This window comes from Dermacentor albipictus, chromosome 2 (genome assembly GCF_038994185.2).
Source record: "Dermacentor albipictus isolate Rhodes 1998 colony chromosome 2, USDA_Dalb.pri_finalv2, whole genome shotgun sequence".
NCBI classification, from domain to species: domain Eukaryota; kingdom Metazoa; phylum Arthropoda; class Arachnida; order Ixodida; family Ixodidae; genus Dermacentor; species Dermacentor albipictus.
This window is the reverse complement of record NC_091822.1, coordinates 15,232,389-15,247,390: the sequence shown is the minus strand read 5'-3', so window position 1 is coordinate 15,247,390 and position 15,002 is coordinate 15,232,389. Positions and strand designations below refer to the sequence as shown.

The 15,002-nt window shown below is 46.3% G+C and overlaps 1 protein-coding gene across 2 annotated transcripts in view; it reads right to left on the bottom strand.

The window, feature by feature from the left end:
* mRpL18 (mitochondrial ribosomal protein L18) overlaps window positions 1–12,929 on the bottom strand; it is a 53,819-nt gene extending 40,890 nt beyond the window's left edge. The window contains exons 1-2 of one of the 2 annotated variants that reach the window (XM_065442963.2): window positions 12,782–12,929; window positions 12,507–12,686 (exon numbers count right to left, since the gene is read on the bottom strand). In XM_065442963.2, coding sequence (XP_065299035.1) covers window positions 12,507–12,571 — 65 coding nt within the window. In that variant the 5' untranslated portion in view covers window positions 12,572–12,686; window positions 12,782–12,929. The other variant, XM_065442961.2, reaches the window with a different exon arrangement.
* Window positions 12,930–15,002: the final 2,073 nt, after the last annotated feature.

The following is a 15,002-nucleotide window of genomic DNA, read 5'->3' as shown; positions in this document are numbered from 1 at the left end:
CGTGCCCGCTTTTTAGCACTGTATATGCTTCTTTTGGCCTCCTAACTTCACTGAGCCCTATTATATCCCATTTAGTGCCCTCTAATTCCTCCAATAGCACTGCTAGACTCGCCTCACTAGATAACGTTCTAGCGTTAAACGTTGCCAGGTTCATATTCCATTGGCGGCCTGTATGAACCTCCTATATGAACACAACAATCAAACCCCGGACAGATTGGTGTAAAATAACAAAAATTTAAAAATGCGTTACGATCACGTCTTCCCTAACCTCAAGCCAGATGAGTAGTGATAAGCTTGTGTGGTAACTGACACCACCAGGGCACACGCAATGTACAATAAAAAGCAGAGCACATGACCTGTGCGGTCAGTGTGCCTATGCCCCTCACAGTGGCTACTGTGCTTCATTTCCGTGCGCTATGGCTGCGGGTCCAGTCACTACAACTGGCGACGAGGATGAGATTCGAACCCACGTGGGCAACAACCACTATGCACCAAAGGTGTCGGAAGTGGTAGCAAGGTTCAAGTTCTTCTCACGACACAAGCAGGACAGAGAGGCAGTGAGCAAGTACTTCGTATCTGGTCGACTGGTCGACAACTGCAAATTTGGGTTATTCCGAGACCGCATGCTACGAGACCAAATTGTCAGTTGCATTGACAAGATGCGAATGCAAACGCGGTTACTGGAAACAGCCAATTTAAACCTGGAAGCTGCAATGAGTACGGTATGGGCCATCGAGGCTGCTCACAAGGATTCTCGTACGCTAAGCGCTCACCCCACGCCACAGTCGGAGTCACTCAAATTGACAGTCGAAATTGCCATGGTGGCAACAAACGTAGTGCAACCTGGGTGTCGTGAATGTGGGTGTTTCCGCTGCGGTGGTACCCATCAAGCGCACCAGTGCCAACACGTCAACTCAGTTTGCTACAAATGCGGGCGACGAGGGCATCTGGCAAGAGCATGCAAAAGTGATGGCGAGTTAGTAAACAGACAGGCGCGGGACGCAGATTCGAGGCATGTGAACACCGTGAATGAAGTGCTTGGGGCACCCGGAGTGAGTGAAACACCGGGAGCGTACAACCTTTGGGCACTTCAAACATCTGGGCCGGCGCCAATGCGCATTGCAGTAATCATTAATGGCGTTCCACTACAGATGGAACTTTATACGGGCGCCAGTGTCTCAACCATAAGTGAAACAAAGTTCACGCAACTGGTCCCGTCGGCCGCCTTGGAACGATCCGACGTACAGCTGAGGAGTTTTTGCGGAGACACATGACCATTCGCCAGGAAGTTTGCGGCCGCTGTAAAGCTTTGGGAGGAGGAGAGACAGCTACCTCCGTTTGTGGTAAAGCGGCAGTGCCCAGCATCGTTTGGTAGAAGCTGGATTACGGAACTCCACTTCGGAGTCAGCAAGCCGGAATCTATTTTGTCTGTCGTCTGCAGAAGAAGCTATTTTCAAGAGGTGTTTTCAGATGGTTTAGGCACGTTCAGTGGGGTTCAGGCTCGCATCTTGGTGCTGCCAGACACCGAACCAAGATTCTTTAAGCCCTGGCAGATGCCTTTTGCTTTGAAAGACAAGTTTGAGGAATCATTGCAGAGACTGCTCCACCAAGGCATGGTCCAACCAGTGAAGATGGCCAGATGGGCAGCACCTATCGTTCCAGTGCTAAAACAAGATGGGCAGCTGCACATATGCGGCGATTTCAAGCTGACTTAATCCCATAGCACTTGTGGAAACGTATTCCTTGCCACGCATAGAGGAAACGTTAACAAAGCTCCAGGGAGGAGTAAGGTTCACAAAGCTAGACTTAAAAGACGCCTACCAGCAGATTGAGCTGGAAGAACAGTCACAGGAGTTTGTCACTGTCAATAACTCAAAGGGCTTGTTTCAATACATGAGGTCATTCAGGGTTGCACCCGCCCCAGCCATATTTCAATGGGAAATGGAAAACCTCCTGCGAGGTCTTGATCATGTCGCAGTTTACTTCAATGACATCTTGGTACCCGGCACTAATGACGACGAACATTGGGCAAACGTCTGCAAGGTATGAGAGCCCTTGCAAGAGGCAAGCTTGACGCTGAAACTTGCAAAATGCAAGTTTTTATTACCTGAGGTCCAGTACTTGGGCCCCATAATAAGTGCTGCCTGGCTACATCCCGATCCCGCCAAGACTGAAGCAGTAGGAAATGCTCCCAAACTTCGAGATGTGAAAGAGTTGCAAAGATATTTGAGTTTGGTGAACTTCTATAGAAAGTTTCTCCCCAACCTGTCAGATGTACTGCAGCCATTGAACGGCTTGCTTACCACTGGAACAAAATGGGCTGCATGGCAGTTGAGCCATGCGCATTCATCAAAAGCAAGGAGCTGGTCGCATCCGCCCATGTCTTGGCCATTATGACCCCTCCAAACCCACGGTGTTGATCACTGATGCTTCCCCTCATGGCCTGGGGGCGGTCCTGGCAGAGAGAGCCTACTGGAGAAGAGCAACCGATATCCTTTGCATCAAGAAGCCTCCCAGCCGCTGAGAAGAAATACAGTCAACTGGATAAAAAGGCCTTGGAAAAAGGTCTTGTGTTTGGTGTCACAAAATTCAGACAGTATCTCTGGGGGAAGAAATTTGAAGCAGCTACCGACCACAAACCTTTGTTGGGCCTATTAGGTGCTGGAAGGCCTATCTCGGAAACATGCTCCCTGAGGCTTTTTCGCTGGGCATTGGTGCTGGCAATGTACAGCTACAGTTTAAGCTATAGGCCTGGAGGCCTGATAGCCCATGCAGATGGGTTGAGTAGACTCCCCTTGCCAACAACTGATTGCTCTCCAGGGATGCCTGCAGATGTATTCATGCTTGAAGGTGTCTATCCCAGTGTCGTTTCATCAAAGGTGGTTGCCGAAGCCACTGCAAGGGATGCCGTGTTGTCAAGAGTGCTACAGAATTTATGGTCTGGTCATGTTCAAGAATTGACATAAGAGGGGGGGCCATACATGTCCCAGTTCAATGAGTTGAGTGTGCATCAGAACTGTGTGCTCTGCGGGAACCGTGTTGTGGTACCCTCCAGCTTCCACGGGGAAGTCCTCAAGTTACTACACAAGAGCCATCCTGGGGTCACAAAAATGAAGCCATCGCCCGAAGTCATGTGTGGTGGCCGTCGTTAGTGACATTGTAACCACGGTTCAAGAGTGCTTCGCCTGCCAACAACAACAGAGATCATTTAGACCTGTGCCTGTGATGCCGTGGCCGTTCTCCGACAGGGCCTGGTCAAGGATCCACATGGACTATGCGGGACTTTACCAGAATTCTAATTTTTTTATTGCAATTAATGCATTCTCCAAATGGATTCAAGTATTTCCCGTTTCATCACCCTCAGCGGAATGTACAATTGCATACATGCAGGTCATGTTTGCTAATCAGGGCCTCCCAGACATAGTGGTATCGGACAATGGACCCGCATTCGCGAGTGAATCGTACAAGATATTCTTGAAGAAGAACGGCGGGAAGAGAATGCTAGTGCCGTCCTATCACTCTGCTTCTAATGATGTGGCGGAGAGAGCCGTTCAAACTATGAAAGTAAAATTACAGAAAGTTGGCCGAGGGGACCTATGTGCACAAATTGCATTACTGTTATCATATAGGTCGACACCCCACAAGGTCATCGGGTTTTGCCCATCCGAGCTGTTGATGGGACGGAGGCTCAGGACTGCATTGGATCCGCTGCGGCCAGACCTAAGGAAAACAGTCCTCCAGAAACAACTTGCTCAGAAGATGGAGTACGACCAAAGAATGAAACCGAGTGTGCCAGCACAACAAGGAGACAGAGTATTAACCAGGAATTTTCGGCCAGGTCGGAGCTGGATTCCCGCTGTAGTCACCAGGCAACACTATTCACAGGTGGAGCTACAATTGCATGATGGGCGGCAATGGACCCAGCATCTCGACCATGCAAGGCCACCGTCGATGCCCGACCAGCACAACAGTCGGTGCTCCAGCCCTTCTACTGCACGCTCGGAACCACATTTATCCTCAGGGACCGGAGGTACAACTGACAGTGACAAGCTTGGAGGATCAACTACTACTATCGGGCGAGCCCCATCAACTGGAGACCAGCAACACCATAACACCAGCATGCACCGATTGCTCCCCACCTCCTTCCACACTTCAGCTTCATCAGAGCACTAGGGAACGCCATCCGGTGCTTCAGTTTTCTCCTTGAACTGTAACTGCTTAAATGCTGTTAATCTGTTGTGTTAGGGGAGGAGGAAGTGTGGTAACTGACACCACCTGGGGGCGCACGATGTACAATAAAAAGCAGAGCGCATGACCTGTGAGGTCAGTGTGCCTACGGCCCTCACAGCGGCTACTGTGTCTTCATTGCTGTGCGCTATGGCCGCGAGTCCGGTCACTACAGCTTGTGCCGTGATCTAAGCTTATTTCCACCGTGTTCTGGCCCTTTCTTCAGCAAGCACTAGTTATCCTATGTGTTTACCTGTGTGCCACCCCACTGTGGTGCCTAACGTAAATCCTGATTGCAGCTTTAAGTGGGCTATGAAAACTGCTTCAACTACTTGAACACCTGATTTTTCATGCGAAGAAAAATCAATTTACACTTGTTTGCATACGTTTAAGAAATATATTACTTGCTAGCACATAGTGACATTTTTTTATCTTTTTAGATTTACAGAAACATTGACTCGCATACTTCTTTATCTTTCTCAGGTGACTAACATTTCTTAGCTGGTGAAAAGCAAACATTATTGCTCAGTGCAACACGTGCCTGTACATACCGGAAGTTTGTCAAATGTTATTGATGGTTCTATCTTTGATCTTTTGTCACAGAACCTTGTGTAATGTGATCGTATGTGTGGCACAAATTGTCTACTACTTTCTGGAAGACCTGCGGGCACCAACAATTATGCTGGAACCTTCGACGAGTCATGTATAAAAGTCAACGCCCTTGACCCACTGATCATATTTTCAATGATCACCAACTGTGCTCGGCTCTATTGTTGCACTTTGAGTGTAATCCGTTTACCATGCACAGGTTAGCCCAATGAAGAGTTAGTTTCATGAATAGGCCACTTACGAATATATATATATATATATATATATAAAAGGGAACTGGTATCACTCTGTATTACTTATATCAAACTGTTATCATGTATAAACTGAGTCATGTATAAAAGTCAACGCCCTTGACCCACTGATCATATTTTCAATGATCACCAACTGTGCTCGGCTCTATTGTTGCACTTTGAGTGTAATCCGTTTACCATGCACAGGTTAGCCCAATGAAGAGTTAGTTTCATGAATAGGCCACTTACGAATATATATATATATATATATATATATATATATATATATATATATATATATATATATATATAAGGGAACTGGTATCACTCTGTATCACTTATATCAAACTGTTATCATGTATAAACTGAGTCATGTATAAAAGTCAACGCCCTTGACCCACTGATCATATTTTCAATGATCAACTGTGCTCGGCTCTATTGTTGCACTTTGAGTGTAATCCGTTTACCATGCACAGGTTAGCCCAATGAAGAGTTAGTTTCATGAATAGGCCACTTACGAATATATATATATATATATATATATATATATATATATATATATATATATATATATATATATATATATATAAGGGAACTGGTATCACTCTGTATCACTTATATCAAACTGTTATCATGTATAAACTGAGTCATGTATAAAAGTCAACGCCCTTGACCCACTGATCATATTTTCAATGATCACCAACTGTGCTCGGCTCTATTGTTGCACTTTGAGTGTAATCCGTTTACCATGCACAGGTTAGCCCAATGAAGAGTTAGTTTCATGAATAGGCCACTTACGAATATATATATATATATATATATATATATATAAGGGAACTGGTATCACTCTGTATCACTTATATCAAACTGTTATCATCTCTCACAGCATGTGTTTTGACATTGGAAAGTGCATCTTTTTGCTTAAGGCAGCTTCTAAAACAACATGTCATGTTGTGCAATTGTCCTTTTTTTATTCAATTCAAAAGCACACACATAATTACTGCATACCAACAAGCTCAGTTCCCTATGCTTCTAATAGAAAAACAGCATTGCTAAGGTGAACTTCACAATTTTGGCACCTGGACAGGTGCATGCTGCACGAGTTACTTGTGTGTCAAGTTTTGCTTTCCAAATGGCAGATTGCGACGATGATACATTCTGGTCATACATCCTTCAATTTTCCTGCAGTGGCTTAGGAGATGAGAGTTGGTATGTTGCAAAATCATGATAAATGGGAGCAGACATTTCAGAAAAGCAAACGAGATGCCATCATCATGACGTCTGACCAGTCAATCAAAATGCAGCCGTGACCGTGGTAAGACCTGTGCATGCGAGCACCAGTACAGAGTGTTGCTACCTAAATAGGAGCAGCGGAAATAACTTTTGCAGCTCAAAACTATGCAGGAGTTACGCTGGGCACAGTCACTGCCATGCCCTCCAACCCATGGCCCGTTTGCTAGAGCCAAGCAACTCCTGAACCACCTGTCCCTTGGCCAAACGCTGTTTCTTAGAGCATTAAGGCCACATCCTGAGGCATAAGGTAATGCAGCCCTCCGGTCTGGCCGTCACATGGGGAAGAAACTTTGACATAGGGAAGAAGCATGGTCGTAGTGTACAGAGGGTATTGACTGGCGGCAAGGATGAGAGCCAGAGGTGGAGAAATGGCAAGGTACAGGCACGGCCACTGCTAGAGGGAGCCCGTGGCAGTGCTCTACAGAGCGTCACCACTGACGCCTCGTGTAGTGTTGCTGCGCAGTCAAAGAGATAGGCCTGGCACATCGCCTGCTACAGTTCATCCCTCCACGGCTCGCACTGCTTCGATGTTTGCACTGCCATGTTGCGAATGGCAGTGCAGTTTTGCGACCAAAACGGGTTTCGCACAACGGGACGCATTGCCCTTCCAGCCAACGGATGAGCATGATGTAGCTTAGCCCCACTGAATCACGCTACACTCAAAAACACCAGATACAAGATGCTACTGGTGTCAGTTGCAGCGCAACTGCTTAACAGTCATCCTCAGACTAAATCGGCACTCCACCCCGTCATGTCTCTCAAGCCTAAAAGCTAGGTCGTGCATATGCCTGCATTCTTCTTGATGCAAAGGCAATGAAACAAGCAGCTACATACATCTGTATTGCCGAGAATAAAGAACAGTTAAAGCAAACCAGCAATTCTCAACATCAGTGGGTTTGTGGCAAATACTGAAAGACATGCTGGCGCAATTATAATGATCCTAAGTTTTCATATGACCTTATTTTCTGTGACCTTGTATGAAACACTGGCGCATTTTTATGCCCCTTAATTTCTTTGTAGCAAGCCACTCTGCAATGGCTAGAGTGTCAGACGATGAATGCTGCGTGACTGTTCCCGATGATGATGTGAACAAGCATTACCAAGTATTAGACACTAGTTCCTGTCATTCACCTGGCACACACAAGCCATGTGTGTCGCTTCTGCAATGGCTCATTGTTCCTTAGTACGCTGGATTATGGCACGATTGTCGTCGAGAGCAACCCAAACCAGCGCTAATCTCAATGTGGGCTCGAACGACATAAGCTGGATGCGCCATACTACAGGGGCGGTATTCTTCAGTGTTCACTCTCTGGAACTTTGGAGGTTCCTTGAGACTCGGCACTGGACTCGAAGTACATACGACCGACAGCCCACTTGTGTGAAGATAGCGAACTTGGCACAGTGCCAGAAACAATGTCGGCCTAAACGCGAACACATCTGGTGCCGAGTCATGCAAAATTGTGCTAAAGTGAAAATATCCACTAGGTGACCACACAAGAATACAGACCCAGCTGTCACCCCCCCAGTTGCCCGCATAACCGGATGGCCCCTCCGATTGTCGCCCTAGTGGATTTATCATGGTGTCATCTATGATCCTCAGAAATTATTAATTCCCATTTATTTTCTAATGAATTCTAAACACTGACTTTCGAAATCAGCATTACTTTTTACACAGCAATAAAGTTAAAAATGATCCTTAGCAAACAAAAACTCTGTGGAAGTATTATTCACATTCCAAATTCTGTGCGCCTGCATGATAAATCAGCCTGCACACATGTGGCTTTCGCAGCACTTGCATGAATACTCAGAGCCGCTGGTGCACACGACCTATGATACCAATGTGTGCGTGGCGAAGGTAGCGTAGGGGGGGAACCGTAGCAGATGTGCTGGGTGCTCCGCTTATCTCTTTGATTGCGCCTGTGCTGCAAGATTTCACAAGGCAGCGACGCTCCGCAGAGTGCTGCCACGGACCCCCACATTGCCGCTAGGAGTGGGGGTCCGTGGTGCGTGTAAACTCATGCACCTTGATGTCAGTCTGACCTGGGAAGCCAGCCTGGGTGACGTACCTGCAGCGTTCGCGTGCACGCCACTTTCCTTGTATCTGAATCATTACTGACTAGAGTCAATGGTGGGAAGTGCTATGGCTAGGGTTCTTGAAAGCTTCTCAGCCCACACAATGAACCATTGTTTGACAAGGTGTGCCGGCTGCCTTTCATCAGGTGCAGCGGATGCTGAGTGCCCAATCTGCGTTTAAGTGCAGAAGTGTATTTTCACGCATAGTGTTCTGCTCAATGAATGCATTTACTGTCCGAGATGTCTCGCTTTCCCTCTGGAGCTCCATATGTGTGGCAACAGCAGGCCTGCCCTTTTCGTTCGGTACTCAAACCTAGGGTGGGTCTTTCATTGCATGCCATCATATTGCATTGTATGCCCACCTTTGGAGTGATTTACCAATACCACATGGGGAAACTTAAAGAATGAGCCCACAGCTATTAGGGGCTCATTTGCATTAAAATTTTGCACAGGTGGGATTTCATGGTGCATTCAGTTTAATATCAATTTGCGTGCATTACTAGTGTGTTTCATCCACAATAAACTGAAGTGTTCATTGTCTGCAGCAATGCCACTCTGAAAGCATGTCTTGCTGCAACGAAAACTGCAGTGGTGGCTTCCATCATTGCCATAGGCCCCTTTTACTAGCAGCAACAGATTGTGTTGCCATTTTGTTGCAGCAATATGAAACATTTTTTGAATAGTATTGCTGCAGAGACTGCATATTTCGGATTTATTGTAGGTGAAGCAGGTTATCATTGCTCGCAGAAGTGGTGTTAAACTGAATGCACCATGAAATTCCACCACAGTATGAAACATCCTTGCGAAATTTCAGTTCAGACAAGCCAGTCGCTCAAGTAGGAAAAATCATGCACTCTTACTTAGGCAGCACTCAGTACAGACTATGAGAAGACAGATGGCAACATCATTTAGTGCTGACGAAATAGTTCTGCGGAAACCTGCTAGGTGGAAAGAATTAAGTGAAAATGAGACATCCACCCAATCGTAGCAATGGCTACAAAGGAAACCCATACGGCTCCCTCGAACGAAAAGCCTCGCTGTTGAAGAAAAATCTGTCCTAGTCAGGGACTCGAACCCAGGACCACCACCTTTCAACGTCAAACTCTTGCCTTTACTTCGAGTTGTTCACAAATTCGACTTCACCCTGCCATCTGCTAGCCGCCTAATTAGCTCAGATGGAGAGCGGCTGCCCCGGAATGGCGGTGGTCCCGAGTTCAAGTCCCGGACCAGGACGAATTTTTCTTCAACTGCAAGGCTTTTCTTTCAAAGAACCCGTATGGGCTTCCTTTGTAGCAACTGCTACGATTGGGCACATGTCTCGTTTTTCCTTAATCATTTAGTGCCACAATGATGCGCATTCCTAATCCAAGACATGTTTTTATGCTTTCTACAGGTTTTAGAGTATAATTTAGCAGTATGAATACATTTTTTGGGCCTGCCCTGCTCAGTAAAACATCTGGCTCTCGAACTTGCATTGTTTGCTTCAGAAAAAATTGCAGTAACATTGTATGCACACCTTGAGAGTAATTCAGTTTGGGCATGGTGATTAGAGAGCAACAGGCAGCCACATTTCCTGGCCTCTCATGGTAAAACTGTGCAGGCTCAATATTCCTCATCGGTGTCTTGTGCCAAAAAGAAAAGAAAAAAGGAAAAAGAAATCAAGTGCCGTGACAGATGCTGTAGCAGGGGTCGCACATCAGAACTGCACATAAAGTGCGCACATGGAGGTCGACACAAAGGCGTTTTTGCACCAACTCCATTAGAACTTGGCAAGGAATGAAGTCCTTGAACTCACATTTAGCAACAGCATGACACAGACAATGAGGCAGGAAAAGCAAAAATTCCAAGTGCTTGATCAAATAATGCATACTGAACATTCAAACTTGTTGCAAAATTTGAGTGAGAACAATACAGTGATGAGCCCGTAATCTTATGAAGTTGTTAGAACAATAATACAGGTAACTATACTACAAACAAACTTCAAATGTTAAAAGTTGAAAAAGCAAGTAGCACACATTATGGTGTTTCCTTGTGTTCATACTGTGGCTTGACTAAGGCTCCATAACATACAGGCTAAGAATCTAGGTGCTAAGCTACTTCTTATTGCACTGCCATGTGTATAATGTGTTCTGATTACACACTTCAACATGGTAACTGGCGCAGCTGGATGGCCTACAATGAATTCATGCTCAAGCAAACCAGCATTTCACATTCGAGGATTTCAGTTCGTATCTTTAACGCCGTTGTAGAGCGATTCAAACGTGACAACGGGCTTGCATGGCGGCCAGCTCTCTCTTTGCAGCACTGACGATTGCAAGAGGTCAAAATTCCGTCCCAATGCGTCAAACGACCTTTCGCTTTCATCGCGTGCCACAACGCATTGGCTCCGTGCGGCGGCACTGGCAGCTACGTGCTCCGAGATGCCGGGATAATGAAACATAAGGCATTGTGGGGGTACAACAGGTATTAGGTACTCGGAGGAATTTGGAAGGGAGTAATGGTGCCAGAGCTTACTTTCGGGAATGCGGTCCTGTGTTTAAGGGCAGAGGTTCAGTCGAGACTAGAATTAAGTCAGAGAGCTGTGGGAAGGTTAGCACTAGGTGCCCACAGGAAAACCACAAACGAAGCAGTACAGAGAGATATGGGCTGGGCATCGTTCAAAGCACGGGAAGCTCAGAGTAAAATCCTATACGAAAAACGTCTGAGGAAATTGGATGATAACAGGTGGGCAGCTAAGGTGTTTAAATACCTATACAGAAAGAGCGTTGACTCACAATGGTGGAAAAGAACTAGGAAGCTAACCAGTAAGTATGCCAGAACGAGGACGAAGAAAGACAGAGCATTAAACGACAGGTTAAAAATGTGGAAGGTAAAAATTGCATAAATTCAATGGAAAAGAAGCATAGTGTGGAACTATATCGATACTGGAAACAGCAGATCAGGAAGGAAGCGTTTCATGATAACTCAAGAGGCAGTGCCCTACTCTTTGAAGCTAGATCAGGATGTCTTAGAATGCGGAGCTATAAAAAGAAATTTAACGAAGAAGAAGACACATGTACTGTGTGTGGTAAATATGTAGAAACAATGGAACACCTCATACTAAAATGTGATGGCATCAATCCCGATGTCGATGCAGCCACAGTCACCCTTCCTGAGGCCCTAGGGTTCAGAGATAATGATAGTCATGTAAATAAATATGCGGTGGAAATTAGCTAAAGGCGATTGGAGGATTGGTGGCCAAAAAGCCGAGAGGTGACATAAGGTTAAAAGGGTAGGAAGACGTATTTAAAGAAAATCGAGAAATTCAATAACACACAACACAGATAAAAATAAAAGGCAAAATAAAAATCTGAGCATGGTGGCAACTGCCATCGCCCCGTTTCAAAGGGGACCTTGGGGACCTTCTACCTTCCACCCATCCATCCATCCGAGTTTAAATCGCTGAACGTCGTTCGTGATGGCACTGCCTACACGGTGTGCGATGTTTACAGTAGAATACTAGAATGCGCCTTCGGTAATAGTAGTTTAAAATCCCGTGTTTTGCTATTTCGTGGCAGTTTCATCGATCCACATGAAAGTGATTATACCCAAAGAATTAACTCTCCTGATCTCATCTTGAGAAAGAACTGCTGCAAAGGTCTCCCGGGGAGGGTAAGCTTCTGTCTAATGAGCGGGAAAACATGCAAATTTGCAAAAACTTTGTGCTCCGGACCAAAACGCAACGAACTTTCCACAGAATTCCGCACCAGACAAGACTAGCATCAATTTGAGCAAGAACACAAGGGGCAAACACTTTGGTTTTCAAGCGAATTTCGCTGCCACACTTCGAAGAGGTCCCGACAGAATGAATGCCGCACTCAGCAGAAAGAAGCTGGCAGATACGGACGAAAGTTGCGCTTGTTGGTGTGCGATAGGCACAATGTGAAGCAGACAAGACGGATAGGAGCGCACACAGCTGTCCACTCATACCCACCTTGTCTTCCCCACGCTGTACCTATATTCTACCAACAAGCACAACCTTTCCAACGTATGGCTATTACAACAGTGAATATAGCAGTGCACTGATCAACGCACTTGTGCCAGTAGCTGCAACTGGGTTTGTCGAGCTCGAAGCCACCGTGTTTGTGTGCCAGCAACATCTGCTCCAGGTTGCGTGGGTTGCGGTTCACAAAGCTGCTTGATACTACGTCATTCTCACTGAGCGGTTCACCAGGTACACTCCTGCTGTAAAGGGCTGCGATGCGGCAGTCGAGCCTGCAAGAAGCACGCAAGCCGCGTAACAACGGATACCATGCCGCCATCTTTGACGCGATTGGATTGGATTGGAATGAGCAAACAATGAATCTTACGTGCGTCTCGCTTCCGCAATCGCATCCTTTAGGTAGACAGGCCCTCCCCCTTCTCCTTAGATAGGTACAACAGAACTAAAAGTCGGAAAAAAAGAAAGGGAGGAGGAGCCGGAATGCTCATCCACACTCTAAAAACCATAGTTTCGAACAAAAATGCTAAAAACGGCTGCACCTTTTGGGGTGTATATCTGGCCCGTAACGATAATCCTCATCTGTTTTGCCTCAGTTTCCTTTCCTCAAATGCTGCGCTTGTTACTTTCCTGTCGAGAATGATCTTTCATGCTGATAACGCGCATGCCATTCGTGATTGGAACAGCTGCTCTCGCAGCGTTAAAGAAAATGCGGGCAACCGGCACGTACCCAGACATTTTTCGGGGGGTGGGGGCAACTTAAGTTTACTTCTCTATGCAGATGAGGAGGGGGGGAGTATTTATACTAGTACAAATTGTAACTAGTGTTCCTGTATATGCTCCCGCAGGGAGCAGTTCCTGTATATGCTCCCGCAGGGAGCATATACAGGAACACTAATTGTAACAAGCATGTAGCGCCCCCTCAGGCATAAATCTTTGTTGGCACGCCAGACTCGGTGGCCTGCCATGCTCGGTAGGTAACATTGGCGCACCGCTTTGACCAAGAGGGAGTCGCAAAATTAAGGGCGACCTCTGAGGCGGTGCACATTGCCCTGTGTACTGTCCCAGAGATCAGGGGACAGGGCCCTTTCATTGAAGAGCAGGTAGTGGCGGCAAATGTAGTGATTAGGGAGTTGGGGCGAGCCCTGAAGTTTGATGTGGTGGAGGTGAACAGAATGATTGGAGGGAAAAACTTCCCCCCTTTCGGCCCGGATGGCATTCACTACACTACACCAGCGGACGAGGGTGGGTCGTAGGGCTCAGGCTTTTTTGCAGGCGCGCAGGGCGACTCTGCAAGCCAAAACGTAAACGATGAAGGACAGGGGAAGGGGGGCAGGACAGGAGCACGGAGGAGGAAGAGGAAGAAGGCAGTAAATGTAGGGTTCATCAACATGCAGGGGGGAAGAAATCGCATTAAGTGGGACGAAATAGCAGAACAGTTACAAACGGAAAATTTTCAGGTATATGGAGTTGCCGAAACCCATTTAAGAGATGAGGAAGAGCCACCATTCATTGCGGGATACACCTGGGTTGGTTGCAACAGAAAAAGGGAAGAACGCAGAGGAGGAGGCCTTGGGGCGCTAGTAAAGGGACAGGACTGGGAAAGGATAAGAGAGAGCTGCAGTGAGCACATGTGGCTCAAGGGCACCGTAGGGAATGTTGAGACAATCCTGGGAGTTGTGTATCTGAAAACGGGGAATGGGTCGAAAGAGGAGAATGCAGAACATTTCAAATGTATGGCCAAGGACATCAGGGAGGTAGCTATGAAACGGGAGATAATCATCCTAGGGGACATGAATGCACATTTGGAATACTTTGACGGGGCGACAGATGCAACAGGGCAGATGTTAGTAGATTTTTGTGAGGCTCATGATTTTGTGATAGTTAATACTGAAATTAAATGTGATGGGAAAATAACATGGGAAAGAAATAACACCCACTCGACAATCGACTACTGCCTAATGTCCCACAAGCTGTATGAACGGTTGGGATGTATGGAAATTGATGAGGACGGTACAAAAAGCCTAGGGAGTGATCACAAACGAATCAAAATCAGTTTTGGAAGGACAGTACCACTGGTAGAAACTAAAGAAAGGAAAGGTATGAGCAAATTGAATGACAGGCAGCTACAAGAAGTGGCGAAAAACATTGAAAGCATGGTATCCAAGCAACCACAAAGGGCATGGACATACGACGAGTTAATAGGTATTTTTAAACGAGAGCTAGAGAAGGGACAGATTAGGAAACTAGGAAGTAAGCAGGGTAAATATAAACCGAAAAGCTGGTGGGACCGAGAAGTTAAGGAAGCCGTAGAGCAACGCAAAGATGCGTGCAGAAAACACAGAGCAGCGAAGAAAAGGGGAGCCACACCAGAAGAGGTGGTGACTAAATGGGAGGATTACCTTGCAATGAAAAGAGAAGCAATGGCATTAATTCAAGCCAAGATAGCAAAAGTTGGGGTACAGTGGATGTTAGAGATACGAAAAAAAGACAGGAATGCCTCTAAGAAATTTTGGGAACACATTAGGCAACAGAGTAAGAAGACAGAGGTGGTTCAGCACTCACTGACCATGCCAGATGGAACAAAGGTA